General features: G+C 46.8%; 1 protein-coding gene across 11 annotated transcripts in view; it reads left to right on the forward strand.

Annotated features, from left to right (window-relative positions):
* LOC309616826 (zinc finger protein 480-like) overlaps window positions 1–15,281 on the forward strand; it is a 57,921-nt gene that overhangs the window by 32,084 nt on the left and 10,556 nt on the right. For 3 of the 11 annotated variants that reach the window (XM_082367966.1, XM_082367959.1, XM_082367962.1), the window contains exons 2-3: window positions 1,403–1,533; window positions 4,573–4,699. The exons of 1 other annotated variant lie outside the window; for it this stretch is intronic. Coding sequence is in view for 1 of the 10 variants with exons in the window: in XM_082367956.1 (XP_082224082.1) it covers window positions 1,403–1,527 (125 nt within the window). In the remaining 9 variants the exon portion in view is untranslated. Of the gene's footprint in view, window positions 1–1,402; window positions 2,154–4,572; window positions 4,700–4,725; window positions 5,437–7,558; window positions 8,633–14,626; window positions 14,836–15,281 lie in introns of those variants that run through there. 7 more of the 11 variants (XM_082367965.1, XM_082367960.1, XR_014237603.1 and 4 more) reach the window with 6 other exon arrangements.

Raw genomic sequence — 15,281 nt, forward strand, 5'->3', positions numbered from 1 at the left:
GTTGCTCCGCGGCATGTGGGATCTTCCCGGACCAGGGCTCGAACCCGTGTCCCCTGCATTGGCAGGCGGATTCTTAACCACCGCGCCACCAGGGAAGCCCCCACCAATGCATTTCGAATTCTGAAGACAGCCTGTTGCTCAGCACTCTCTGTGATGTGACTGGTCATCGTAGTGCTGAACACAGCAAACGCTGAATGAGTAAAGGACTTTATATTGTGAATACAAGTAGAAAATTTAGAGTTTTCTGACCAGATTAGGGACTTGGGTATTCCTTCTGCAGTCGGTAGAGCAGGGCCTGGGTACATCGGTGCCTGGACTCATGAGAAGAAAAGGGGCTGACAGTGGGGAAACGTGAATGCATTAGTGCAGAGATGTTAATCGGCCACCAACTGGGATTATTGAAAATCACCATATAAGTTGCAAAAAATGGGGCAGAGGATGCAGAAAGAAAGAAAGGTGCTCACCAAGGCAAGGATTCTTTGGGAAGCTCTGGTCTCAGGAAAGGATCTGGTTGAATGGTTGGTCCTGTGAATGTGTCAGACTGGCTGGTTGTGTCTGTACAGAATGAAAACCATGTATCCACTGGCCAAGATCATGAGTCCAAAAGACAAAATACTAGGAGGGCTTAAAAAAGCTGCCAGTAGTGTGGATGTTATTTTGTCAAGCATAGTACTAGAGCAGTATCCCAAATCTTTTTGCTTTGTAATGTTCGTGTTGCTCCATTTACCAGACACACGTGAAAACAACTATATTTACAAGCAAGTGCAAAATCCATCACAGGTAAATAAAGAAGCCAGTGTACTTGGGAGACTTTACTTTAAGATTTGTCCATGTGGAGTTTCTGGGGCTGATCGTGATGGCCTGTAAGATACTTAAGAGACAGGTGGTGCTGAAGGACACAGCCGTGGCCACGCTGCGAACATAGGAAACAAGTTTGCATCCGAAGTCACTGAGGAAATGTTTCAACCCAAAGGCTGCCATTGTGTGGGGAAGTCCTTTAGAAAGGAGTACCAAGGTATTGGCAAAAATCAGGTGCCTGAGAATCAAATCTAGGGATTTTAACCTGTATCCCTTGAGGTGAATGATGACATTCTGATAAAGAAAATGGAAATTCCCTAGGATTCCAACTACAAGTCTGTGATAAGGAGATAACCCCTGTTGCCAAATCCCTGGAGGCCTTTGGCCACCTCCCAGATACTGAGATTCATATTCAGAGTAAGATGGCACTGCAGGAATATGTGAGTTTTATGTTACTGGTGACATGGCAATTGAAATTCACTATTCTTCATTCAGAAACACTCCTATTTTCCATTAGCAAGTGGTTGCATAAGTGATATTGTTTTGTATGTAACAACACTGAATCTTCAACTCTGAGATAAGTACTGTTGTTGTCATTTTCCAGACGAGGCGACCCTAAGTACAGATTATAAGAACCATCCCAACTTGCATCCCCCTATGTGGCAGCGTCAGAAACTGCATCTGTGTTTTCTAGCTGCAGACAAGCCTCTTCACCAGGATCCTGCATGAAGAAAGGTAGTCAGTTTTACTCTTCACGTCCTCAACATCTGTATTTTTTTTTTTTTACTGATGTCCTTTGCCATACTTAAGTGGTTTTATCTTCATTAATAATTGTGATGTGGCAATTTTATAATTATGTCTATAAGTTTATTTTATAGACTAGTGTTACCTATGAATAAATCTTTAAAATGCAAATAAGATGATAATGCACCAACTACCATAAAATCCTATAAGAAAGATCATCCCAGACCAAGTGTTGGGTTTATAGGGGCAATAATGGCTTGATGTGATGATGGTAACAGAGATGCATTTGTCCTTATCCCAAGAACAAGCATAAAATGAGAGCAACCACCAGACTCTTTGTACTATAATATGATGGGCTAATCTCTGGGCTTTGAAACACATGAGACAAAACACTGTAAAACAGAGATTAAACTATTATTGATTACATAGGATATAATTGGTTAACAATGAAGGAGGATTAAATGAAACTCTGTGAGGAACAATATAATAATTACTGAAATAGACTCAAATACAAGTATTCCAAATGATATCCAGAAGTCATGGAAACAAGTGCAATGAACAAATTTAAATATTAGATTTGGTGTGAGCCTGGGGTTGACATTAAAATATTTATTCTTAACAGAGAAATATCAGAAGATACATCTGAAGCTGCAAACTGTCAAGTCCCAGATCGTTTGCTCTGAAACCCACAAACATAATGCTAATTGTTTTCTGAAATGGTCATTGCCTAATTTCTTTTTTTGGGGGGGGTGGGGGTGGGAGGGTGTGATCTCTTCTTTTATTGTTTTTCCAAATTCCTGAGCAAAAATTCCCAAGGAAGACAGCTAAAGTGGGTAATGAATATTTGCTGATGCCTTTCACTTGCTCTAAGAGCAAAGGGGGAAAAAAATCCACGCGGGACTGAGTTTATCTTCGTGACCCAGACAAGGCCCTTAGATAGGTCTCCAGAAAACCCAGAGGGGAGAGCTCTGTGGCCGCCTCCTTGAAACCAGGGGAGGAGCCCGAAGGCGGGACGACAGAGGTCTGTGAGTAGTGAACTGAATGAACTAAGACACCAAGGAACTGAACTAGGACTCTCCCTTCCTCTGGAAACCTGACTCTGACAGGTAGCGATCCTTAGCGCTCCTTCCAGGAGTGGGGGGCGGTCGGGCCCGTTAACCAAGCGATAAGGTGCTTTGAAATCCCCTGTGAATTGCTGGCTAGAAAACAAATGGGTCTGCGTAGGAGCAACTAGTCCCTGTTGGGAAAGCACTTTGCAGAATCTCGGCGGGAGAGAGGGGAGGGGAGGGGTAGGGAGAGGAGGAGAGAGCCGGGTAGCCACAGTGAAGGGAGCTTGTGCCCTGGGAGGGGAGGCGAGGGGAGGGGAAAGAGAGAGAGGAGGGACAAGGGGAGGAGAGGAGGGAAGGGGAGGGAGGGGAGAGGGGACAGGAGAGGAGGGATGGAGGAAGGGAGGGAGGGGACAGGAGCGGAGAGGAGGGGAAAGAGGAGGGGGGAGGGCAGGAGCGATGGGGAGGGGGGGTGGGCTTAAAGGCCGGACTCTCTCTTGCGGCCCAGCCTGACCAGGCCAGGGAGGAAGAAAGCAGATAAAAGGCGTGCACCACCCCTGCCAGTGGCTATTGGCTGAAGGGCCCCCTAAGCCCCGCATCCCCCAGGCAGCCCAAGGCTGCCTGCACCTGCCCGGTCTGTGCCTAATTTCAAGAGGGATAATAGTTTCACCATAATCAGAGCACAGGTTTTTTTTGTTTTTTGTTTTGTTTTTGTTTGTTTGTTTTTAAACCCACGTGGAGATAAAATTACAGCATCCATTTTAAACAATATGTCCAGCTTAAGAGGGAAAAGGAAGATATTTATATTGTGGTATCAAAGAAAAATTAATCAGTAGTCAATGTAAGAAAGAAATGGAAAATTTTATACCAGTCAAATTGAGGATTATAACCCAGGAGCCAGTCCCCCAGGGAGCTCTGAAAACTTCTGAGAGTCAGGGCGGAGGCCAGTATATATGTGGATTTGGGGAAGGGGATACATGTAACCAAGCACACATCTTGGTAGAAGGTTTCTGCTGGTCAAAGGGAACAGACATCTTAGTGGTTGTTAATGGTTTCAGTGCTTTTCTAAGTATGGGAAGATGAAAGAATTCAGGTTCTTAAAAAAATTTCTCCTGAAAATATCTAACATTCTGAAGGCTGGTTCTGCCAGTTTTCCCAGAGCAGAGAGTGCCTCATCCTGATCTCTGCCTGGAATTCCTGTCAGGGCGGCTGTAGGTCAGTGACTGCGGTGGCTTATGTCTTGATTCTTGTAGAACTGGATGGTGGGCAATATTCTTTCTTTTTTTAAAAAATTATTTATTTATTTTATTTTTGGCTGCGTTGGGTCTTTGTTGCTGTGTGCAGGCTTTCTCTAGTTGCGGTGAGCGGGGGCTACTCTTCATTGTGGTGCGCGGGCTTCTCATTGCGGTGGCTTCTCTTGTTGCAGAGCACGGGCTCTAGGCGTGTGGGCTTCAGTAGTTGTGGCTCGTAGGCTCAGTAGTTGTGGCTCGAGGGCTCTAGAGTGCAGGCTCAGTTGTGGCGCACAGGCTCAGTACTTGTGGCTCGCAGTCTCTAGAGCACACAATAGTTGTGGTGCTCGGGCTTAGTTGCTCTGCAGCATGTGGGATCTTCCCGGACCAGGGCTCGAACTCGTGTCCCTTGCATTGGCAGGCGGATTCTTAACCACTGCGCCACCAGGGAAGTCCCACATACAGCTTTCTTTCCCAAGTCACGGAAAACAACAGACCTTTTTTCGCATAATTAATCAAGAAAAGGTTATTCTCACCAGCTTACTTCTTCAGCAGGGCTCAGCTGGTGATAGAGGAGATGCCTGGATAATTTAGTTACATAAGTATGACATTTTCATTACTGCTTATATTGTCTAATCATGAACATAAAATCCATGATGCTGTCCGAAGATTTTTTTTTCATGATCACCAGAGAAATGGCAAAATGAAAAATATTTTTCTTAATATAAACTCTGGGTTCTTGTTCAATTTAACAGCAACCGGGACCTCTGACTTGATTTAGAGGAACATCTTTCAACACGTAATGATGTCTCTAGGATGTGACAGGATGAGACACAACACAGCCACAAATGAACATGCAGAGCCCTTCAACGTCGTTCAAAGGCATGTACACTGAGGTTCCTGGGCAAGTTTGTTGTTGTCGCCATAATTATTATTTGTTTAGCTTTTTTTAAAAAATATTTATTTATTTTGGCTGCACCGGGTCTTAGTTGCAGCATGAGGGATCTAGTTCCCCCACCAGGTATCGAACCCCGGGCTCCCTGCATTGGAAGCTCGGAGTCTTAACCACTGGACAGCCAGGAACTCCAGGAAGTCCCTAGTTTAGCATTTCTAATGTTCCATTTTTCAACTATAACATGTGTATTTATCATTTTTGACTTTTGCTTGGTGTTACAGTTTGTGGTGACAAGGTTGAAGCTTCCTTAACCCTGTCCTTGTGGAAAAGAGCAAAGGTTAAAGAATTCTTCCACTTGACATTCCAGGAAACGGCTTACTGCCAAGACCCACCCTTCTGCATATCACTGCATGAAGACTCACCCTCGGCCCCTTGTTTACCTGGGAAAAAGCCAGAGACAGACCCTCCAAATTCCCAACGATTGCTCAATTATTTGGCCCCGCCCGCCGCGCCCGGGGCCCCGCCCGCCGCGACCCGAGGCCCCGCCTCACCCTCCCAGGCAAGGTCCCCACGGAGACCCGTCTTCTCTCCACGACCCGCCCCCTGACCGTCTCGCCCCGCCCAGGCCCCGCCCCCAGACCGCTCCGCCTTTTCGCTCCGCGCGCGCGCAGTTGCACACAGACTCGGAAGCGGAGAGCGTGGAGAGGAAGGCTCGGTGCCAAGCGTGAGTTTCTGTCTTTGTAGTTTAAACTTGCGCCTCGCAGTCTCCTTTCCTCTGTACCCGGGGTCTGAGGGTCGCTACCGACCATAAATAAATCAGACGTCGCTGTGAGAGGCAGAGGGGCGCTTCCCTTTCGGTTTAAACTGTGAAGCCGGTCCCTGCCTTCGGTCCACTTAGACACCGCCTTTCACCCCTCTTTCCTGCTTAAAACCCTTTACTGACCTCACTGACCCCTCTGCCCTTTCCACACCACATAAAATTCTCTTCCGCGAGGTGGATTTATTCGCTCAGCGGCCCCCAAGCTTCGCCCTTTTCGGCCCCTGTGAGCAGCTCCAGGCCAGGCCGCGTCCTCTCCCCGGTCCTGGGGTTCTGGAGAGCCCGCCCCTCTCCTGAGACCCCCTCTCAACCCCTCTCTCCTCAAGTCCTTCTCAGGCCGGTCCTTCTGCTCCGCAGGCCTCCCCTTCGTAGTGACCCTTCCCCTGACCCGTGTTGGGGGAGGTGACCTGGGCCAGCCATGTGACACCCATGGTTCTTCCGTCTCAAATTACATTCCACTGAAAATGTGCTCTTGCTGGTGGGGGACATCTTATTCAGTCGCCATCCCTGCAAATACGTGGGCCAGAGGGATCAGGAGAAGCAGAGACAGAGAGCGACTCAGAGAAATAGAAAATTGAGGAGAAAAGAAGGAGGGAGAACCGATGGCAACGTAGAGGATTGGTAAGGAACTTGCGAAGAGACAGCAGCATTAAGGAGAGTAAGCCTTGAAGGTAGCAGGTGGGTAAAAGAGAGCAGTTTAGAGAAAAGCGAGATCTCCAGGGAGATGAAGGTGAGCAAAATAGGAGAGGGGCCCTCGATCAGAGGTAGCAGCTGGGCAACGATGGTGAAGCACTTCAGATAGTGTAAGCGAGAGGATGAAAGAGTTGGAGCCGTGGTGGTGTTGGGACAGAAAGAGAAGAGGGAAGACCTGGAGAGCAGGGAGGAAATCAGCCCCTGGGGATGCCAGAGAGTGTGGACTAGGGGAATGTAACAGGGGTAGAAGGGAAGGAGAGCAGAGAGGAAGCTAGGATGGGAGAGAAACAGGCAGAAATACATGGAGATTCAGGACAGTCAGGTTGGGAAGAAAGAGCTACAGAGAGGTAATGAGTTGCAGAGTGGGACAGGACACGTGTGAGAGAAGAAACAGGGCAGAAACAGGAGGAGGGTAGAGGGGAACAAAAGGACAGAGAGAGAGGGAGAGAGGGAAAAAAAGAATAGGGAGATAAATAGAATGAGAGGGAAACCCACAGTAGTGACGAAATAGGAGTGACCTGGACCCAGATGAGTTGGTTGGATATGAATTGATTGGATATGAATGATTCAATTGTGATATATTGAATCGTGGCTTTATAGTCTAATAAATTTAAAAGCTGTTTAATTTATATAGATGAGGAGGAGAACTGCAGAATTCCACTCTATAAGGCTTGTGCGTTTTATATTTATTTTTATCAGAAGAAAACTTCCATTTGCAATCCTTCAACCAGGGGCCGGTGACTTGACTCAGTCAGTTGTGGGTCACCCCCTTCCCTTTTCCTGGCGTGGGGTAGGAAGTGTGTGTGTGTGTGTGTGTGTGTGTGTTTGGAGCAAGAAAAAATTGTTACTTCATGGTGCCTATTTAAAGGGACATTAAAATTCCTCCTTTTTCTTTTTTTGTAATGGGGATTTCTTTTTTCATTGTTCTTTTTGTAGCTTGAGCATAACCTTATTCATTCAATGTCTACTTTCCTATAAATAATAACCTCTGAAATTGCTTTGGTGGGCATCCTATAATCAATTCATGTCATTTTCTAAATATATATGCTTAATATTTTTTGACTTTGACCCCAGAATTGTGTAGGTTTTTTTTAAAAAAAATTACTAATTGTTTCCCTTTTAAATTTGTTTCTGGTTTAGAGAAAGCCTGTGTGCTTTCTCCTCTTTATCTTATATATTAGAAATATTCTTTGGTAACTAGTAAAGAATTTTAGACTATTTCAGTGAGTACTGAGTAAAGATGTCAGTGATCTTTTATCTTAATAGTTGAAACCTGACTTAACCTAGTTAGTCTAATATTCATTTTTCTTTGCTTTTATGTGATCTATTAAAATAGCCATGAGCTACTAAGCAGAGATTCCCCTCGAGTCATTCTTGTCCACTCTCTGGAAAAGTTGAAGGATGGGCTGGATTGACTTGGAACCTTTTACCAACAGAGCCTATCTATCTGCGATAAAGAAAAGTGCTCAACAAAACAAAACAGAAAAGCTTCAATAAACATGAAATTAAAAAAAAAAAAATTTGGGCTTCCCTGGTGGCGCAGTGGTTGAGAATCTGCCTGCCAATGCAGGGGACACAGGTTCGAGCCCTGGTCTGGGAAGATCCCACATGCCGCGGAGCAACTGGGCCCGTGAGCCACAATTACTGAGCCTGCACGTCTGGAGCCTGTGCTCCGCAACGAGAGGCCACAATAGTGAGAGGCCCGCGCAGCACGATGAAGCGTGGCCCCCAATCGCCACAACTAGAGAAAGCCCTCGCACAGAGACGAAGACCCAGCACAGCCAAAAATAAAATTAAAAAAAAAAAAAATTTGCTCAGAGCTTCTTTCACAGCTGACCCTTTTTCAGTGTTTTCCTCACCAGTAGCTATGTTTCTGCAATTATGTATTTTTAAACTGTTTTGCTGTGATTTTCTGGAAAAGAAGAATTAAATGCTCAGTATCAGTGTGATCAGACCTTGAAAGAGAAGTTTCCTTTGAAACTTCTTGAAAGAGACATTTCCTTTGCTCAGGCACATGAAAGATGGTCCCGGTGTTTTAAGTGGGAACGTTGTTAAGGACAAACTCTGCCCACTGGCCCTTCAAGCGACCTTTTCAGAATTCAGTTCCACCTGCTTCTGTTCACTCAACTCAGACCTTCTCAGAAGTGTCTCCCGTCTGGGCCTCAGGGAGCCCGCTTGTAACATGGAGATGAGAGACTAGACCGGAAACTCTGAGGCTGCGCAACGCTGACCCCTGAAATGATTGGCCAGATTGGGCGTGTGTCTGTGTGTGGCAGTTCTTCTTGGAGGGAGTGCCCGCTTGTAATTAGAACATTAAGTGGGTCCCAGGCCTCCCAAAATGAAAAACTAAAAGAAAAACAGTAGGATGGAGGCAGGAACATAGGCTCCAAGTCAGAGAGACCATCATCAGGTATCTTCCATGAATAAGGATAAATGGGAAGGGAGGGTTTGTCACTTCTGGCACTCAGACCTCCACTGGCTTCCATACGTCTTCAGGGCAAAATCCCGACTCCTCGCGGTGGCTACACAGCTCTGTGTCGTCCTCAGGGCCCTGCCGTTGTCTCCAGCCTCATCCTTTTCTCGTGGTTCACTCTGCCCCGGTCACATTCAGCTTTTCTCTGTCCCAAACACCAACACCTTTTCTATCTCAGATCTTACTTCCTGCTTCACCCTTTGTCCCTAAATCGTCTCTGCTCTGGCCCTTTCTCCTCCTTCAGGTCTCGGCCAGAGATATCTCCCCATCTTCTCCAGCCAATCATCTCGATTTCCCTTCACCAGTCATTCTCTGTCTCATTACCCAGGTTTTATTGCTTCCACATCAAGCTCCTCTATAAGAAATGCTCTTCTCCCTTGATTATTTTGGGTCTTTTTTCCCTCCATTGGAGGGTGCATTGTCTCCATCTTCTTCCCAGGACACCTGCAGCACTTTACTCTGGGGGTGTTTAGATGCTGGGGACTGGGTTGGGCAGAGTACTCCTCAGGGAAAGCCAAGGGGCTGGGACACATGATGAGGTTAGTTCCCATATTTGTTCTGGAAATTTCAACTGTAACTGAACTAAAGTGTCACTGCTGTGTCACTGCTCCACTATAGCCCCCAGGTCTTCCAAATTCTGCACATCGAGGGGCTAGCTGCCATCTTGGACAGGAGCCTTGCCTTCCAGCAGTTCAGTTGCTCAGCGTCAGGGATACTGATTACACTTTGGTAAGGATGGGGAGAAGCTTAGGAGCCTGTGGGGTGGGCATGAGGGAGGCCCCCCCTTAAAAAGCTAGGGTACCTTGCAGTTTGCTGTGAGTGGGGAGGACAGGAGACAATGAGATCTGGGCCGTCTCTCTGTTTCTCTTTCTCTCTCTCTCTCTCTGTGACTTCCTTATCAAACACAATCCAGCCAATCCTCAAATGTCTTTAAAACTAGATTCCATAATGTCCCCAGTTGCTGGCAAGTTTTCCCAGGAGGGTCAACTTCTTGATCTCCATACTGAACGCCCAGCGTCCTTCCGTTTGCAGCTCTGTCCACGCCAATTGCGACGCCTGTGCTCATAGGTCCCTGTGCCTTTTAGCCCTGTTTGTTCATGCATGTGTGGAGATGTCAAGAAATGGGAAAAAGTGGAGGGAAGCCTTTAAGTGTCTGCAGGAGTGATATGGCAGCAAGTATGGGCCTCTAGATGAACCCAGTGAACGGTGTGTGCACCTGTCCCATGCGTGGTTTTGGGTTCAAGGGGTGTGTGGAACTGTTGAAAAGGGATGTCTCAGTTCTGGCTGGAGCACCTGGAAGTGGATTCATGGGTAGGTGTGGGGCTGCATGGATTGGATTTGGGTGCCATAATGTCTTTTTTCAGGTTCTCTGGGACACAGATGCTGAGATTGAGATTTTCATGCATGGGTTTAATTTGGAAGCTCATGATCACGCCTGAAGAGGAATAAGGAAGTGGAATTAGGAGCAGGAATGTTATCCTGTAGTGATGTTAGAACCCTGGCCTGAGCAGAGCCCACAGGGAGCTCTGGGTGCAGGAGGACGGGTGCCTTGGTCCTGGGGGGGGTGGATCCAGGAGGTGCCCCCCAGCATCCACTCCACACAGTGAGCTTTGTGGGGTCTTTTGGGAGGGCAGAAATCATCGTGCAACCCATAGAGTAGTTACAGGGAACACCTCAGAGATCATTTTTTGTCTTACCTTTGGTATTTTGGGGTATTTGGGGTTGCAACAAAGAAAGTTTCAGATGCATTTTGAAAGATGCAAAAGAGAATTTGGAGTGTTTCCTGGGGAGATGTTGAGGTCTCATTGGGGCATGTGCATCATTGGACAAATCTCTCTCTCTTTTTTAAAATAATTAATTAATTAATTAATTTTTATTTTTTTTTGGCTGCGTTGGGTCTTCGTTGCTGCGTGCAGGCTATCTCTAGTTGCGGCGAATGGGGGCTACTCTTTGTTGTGGTGCGCTGGCTTCTCCTTGCGGTGGCTTCTGTTGTTGCAGAGCACGGGCTCTAGGAGTGCTGGCTTCAGTAGCTGCGGCACGCGGGCTCAGCAGTTGTGGCGCATGGGCTTAGTTGCTCCGCGGCACGTGGGATCTTCCTGGACCAGGGATCAAACCCGCGTCCCCTGCATGGGCAGGCGGATTCCTAACCACTTTGCCACCAGGGAAGTCCCAAATCTCTCTTTTATATACATTAAAAAAAAAATATTCTTCTCCATTATGGTTTGTCATAGGATATTGAGTATAGTTCCCTGTGCTATACAGTAGGACCTTGTTGTTTGTCCATCCTGTATATAAAAGCTTACATCTGCTAACCCCAACCTCCCACTCCATCCCTCGCCCAATCCCCTCCCCCTTGGCAACCGCAAGTCTGTTCTCTGTGTCCATGATTCTGTTTCATAGATAGGTTCATTTGTGTCATATTTTAGATTCCACATGTAAGTGATATCATATGGTATTTGTCTTTCTCTTTCTGACTTATTTAACTTAGTATGATAATCTCTAGTTACATCCATGTTGCTGCAAATGGCATTAGTTCTTTTTTATGGCTGAGTAGTATTCTATAGTGTATATGTACTACATCTTCTTTATCCATTCATCTGTCAATGAACATTTAGGTTGTTTCCATGTCTTGGCTGTTGTTAATAGTGCTGCAATGAACATAGGGGTGCATGTTTTTGTTTTTTTTTTTGAATTAGAATTTTGTCTGGATATATGCCCAGGAGTGGGATTGCTGGATCATATGGTAATTCTATTTTTAGTTTTCTGAGGAACCTCCACACTGTTTTCCACAGTGGCTGCACTGACTTACATTCCCACCAACAGTGTAGGAAGTTTCCCTTTTCTCCACACCGTCTGCAGCATTTGTTATTTGTAGACTTTTTTTTTTTTAATGATATGCCTATTTATAAATTTATTTATTTATTTATTTATTTATGGTTGTGTTGGGTCTTCATTGCAGTCCGCGGGCTTCTCGTTGTGGTGGCTTCTCTTGCTGCAGAGCACGGGCTCTAGGCGTGCGGGCTTCAGTAGTTGTGGTGCTCGGGCTTAGTTGCTCCGCGGCATATGGGATCTTCCCAGACCTGCAGGGCTTGAACCTGCGTCCCCTGCATTGGCAGGCGGATTCTTAACCACTGCGCCACCAGGGAAGCCCTGTAGACTTTTTAATGATGGCTGTTCTGACTGGTGTGAGGTGGTACCTCATTGCAGTTTTGGATAAATCTCTCTTTTATTAGTAGATTTTGGAGGTGACAGTGCTTGGGCTGGGGTCACTGTGAATGAAAATATGGTGTCAAGCCTAGTGGTTTTTGGACGTCTTCATGAGTATCAGTCCATCGTGAATGCCTGAGTCATCGGGGCTTGGAATGTTTTGTGGGATTGCATAGCAGAAGGGGATCGTTACGCAGTCTCTGGGGAGTGTGTCAGACCCCATGGAAGTCTGTCGATTTGAGTCAAGGGGGGAAACAATGGGTCTTAAGACTCATATGGCAGAAAGTTTTCATTAGGGAGGGCTTACCAGGGGTGGATACAACTTGAGAAGGGCTAGAGGTGTCCTTAACTTGTGGAAAGATTGTTCAGACAATCAAGGGTAATCAACAACACAGAGACCTGCAGTACAGTGGCTCATCCTTGGAAAGGTGCAGCTGCTGCTGTCTTCCTGCCAGGCCAGTGGTGGTTAGTCTACTATCTCTCCCTTCCTGTCCCAGAACACACACACACACACACACACACACACACACACACACACACACACACACACTCTCTCTCTCTCTCTCTCTCTCTCTCTCTCTCTCTCTCTCCAGTCAAAAGGAAGCTGGGGAGGGGAGGGGCAAGGTGTTTTAAACTAACTGTGGAACAAGTATATTTCTACAAGGTGGAAGGCCACTACGTTCTGGGAAGGGAATTTGGAGACAGGATGGGGAGCGGTGTTTGGGGATTTAGAGCCCTAGTAACAGCAGGAAAGCTCAGGAAGTAGAAGAAGGAAAAGCTCTGTTCATACTCACCCGGTGACCCAGTGCCCAGCACTTAGCAGAACAGAAGGGGGTGAGCTAGTGGGGCCACGTTTAGAGAAAGGATCTAGTCTTCCTACCCAGCACACACTCACCCTACATACACTCGTCTTCACTGTCTTCTCTAGGATGGCAGTGATGGTGGTTTCCCAAGTAGGAGACTTGAGGAAGAGAAGTGGTTTGTCTGACCCTTGCCTGCGTTTCCTCCCTCAGGTCTTCCAGCCTCCCCTCTGCTGTTCTGTCAGACACCAGCTTCCTGCTCTGCTTCTGCTGTTGCTTTGCACAATCCCAGCCAACCCCATCAAGTCAGGATTTCAGGCTGTGATTTTTTTAAGCTAATGTCATTGCAGAGTGAGAAACCTTAGATTCCAAGAACTCTTCTCCATGTTAGGGTCTAGGCAGCCAAGAGGCTTCTGCTTTTTCTATTGATTTTGTTTTATTTAATTTAATTAATTTATTTATTTATTTGGCCACACTGTGCGGCTTGTGGGATCTTCATTCCCCAACCAGGGATTGAACCCAGGCCCACGGCAGTGAAAGCATTGAGTCCTAACCACTGGACCACCGGAGAATTCCCAATTGTAGCCTTTCTGTTGCCCAGATCGGTCTGGTCGGCCGCAGGCGGCTACCCCTTGGATGAGCTCACTGTGCTTCTAGTTGAACCACGCTTGTCCTTTGCACCTTTTGAGGGCAAGGAGCATTGTCTGCATGGAGGACCCTTGGCTCTCCCCGCCTCTGCTGTTCCTGGTCAGCTCCCTCCTCACTCTTTCCAGGGCAGATGACCCCTGCACCCATCTGTCCCACAAAGTGAAGACTATGGCAGAGCGGGTACTAGTGTAATTTTGTGTCCTTCTTATTCATTTATTCACTACATGTGGAGTGTATACCATATTCCAGGCTTTTTGTCTTGGTCTACACTGGGGATAAAAAATGGTGCACTAATGGAATATACTCTTCTACCTCATGCGGATTGTTATTTTTAATTTTTATTGGGGTATAATTGATTTACAATGTTGTGTTAGTTTCAGGTGTACAGCAAAGTGAATCTGTTATACAAATACATATATCCACTCTTTTTTAGATTCCTTTCCCATATAGGCCATTACAGAGTATTGAGTAGAGTTCCCTGTGCTATACAGTAGGTCCTTATTAGTTATCTATTTTATATATAGTAATGTGTCTGTGTCAATCCCAGTCTTCAAATTTATCCCTCCCCCCGCCTTACCCTCCGGTAACCATAAGTTTATTTTCTACATTTGTAACTCTGTTTTGGTTGTGTAGATAAGTTCATTTGTAGCCTATTTTTGGATTCCACATATAAGTGATATCATATGGTATTTGTCTTTCTCTGTCTGACTTCACTCAGTATGAGAATCTCTAGGTCCATCCATGTTGCTGCAAATGGCATTATTTTATTCTTTTTTATGGCTGAGTAATATTCCGAAGTTCATGCGGGTTATTTTTAAATGATGGAGACAGTGAATTAATTCCCTGGTGGTCCAGTGGTTAAGACTCCGAGCTTCCACTGCTGGGGGCACGGGTTCAGTCCCTCATCGGGGACCTAACATCCCGCATGCCACGTGGTGCAGCCAAACAAACAAACAAAAAAAGATGGAGACAAGCACACCCTGTCACTTCCTCACAGCCGTGCAAGTCAGATGCCGCAAAGCAAAGGACGGGTGCGCACTCATTCTCCTGTGACCCTCCACGTCCTTGCCTTCCCTGGCATCCCCACCACACCCAGCTGTGCCGCCTCTGCTGTCCCCGTGGGGCTCATCACCGCTGGGGAAAAGCGCACCCCCAGACTGACCGGTCTCACTTCAGGTTCCCGGCTCTGCTCCCTCACATTCCCTGTGTCTGCTCCCTACCTTTCCTTTACAGGCCCTCATCAGCCCAGTTCATCCGCTCCCATCTTTCCTCTCAGAGACCCTGCTTCTTCTTCATGGAGCCCCTGGAGCGAAGGGAAGAGACCTCCTCTAACTGGCTGACCCATCTGCCTCAGGGCCTGTGTTCTCTCCTCAGTACCGACTGTGAAGTCTGTCCCTGCTCCTGGCTGCGGCTGACCCTGAAATTGTACCACAGTTCCCAGCCCCACTCTCAGGGTCAGGACGGTGTGGCATCATGTGGGTTTTTTTTTTTTTAATAAATACATAAATAAATAAATAAACAAATAAATTTATTTAGGCTGCATTGGGTCTTTGTTGCTGCACGCGGGCTTCCTCTAGTTGTAGCGAGCGGGGGCTACTCTTCGTTGCGGTGCGTGGGCTTCTCATTGTGGTGGCTTCTCTTGTTGCGGAGCTCGGGCTCTAGGTGCATAGGTTCAGTAGTTGTGGCACGTGGGCTCAGTAGTTGTGGCTCGCGGGCTCTAGAGCGCAGGCTCAGTAGTTGTGGCACACGGGCTTAGTTGCTCCACGGCATGTGGGATCTTCCCGGACCAGGGCTCGAACCCGTGTCCCCTGCATTGGCAGGCGGATTCTTAACCACTGCGCCACCAAGGAAGTCCCGCATGATGTGTTTTTACTTCTTGGAAGTTACTTTGATCAGTATACAAACATGGTGGCATTGTCTATCTTAAACAC

The sequence above is a fragment of the Balaenoptera borealis genome (assembly GCF_965194805.1).
Source record: "Balaenoptera borealis genome assembly, chromosome: 19".
In the NCBI taxonomy this organism is placed as follows: domain Eukaryota; kingdom Metazoa; phylum Chordata; class Mammalia; order Artiodactyla; family Balaenopteridae; genus Balaenoptera; species Balaenoptera borealis.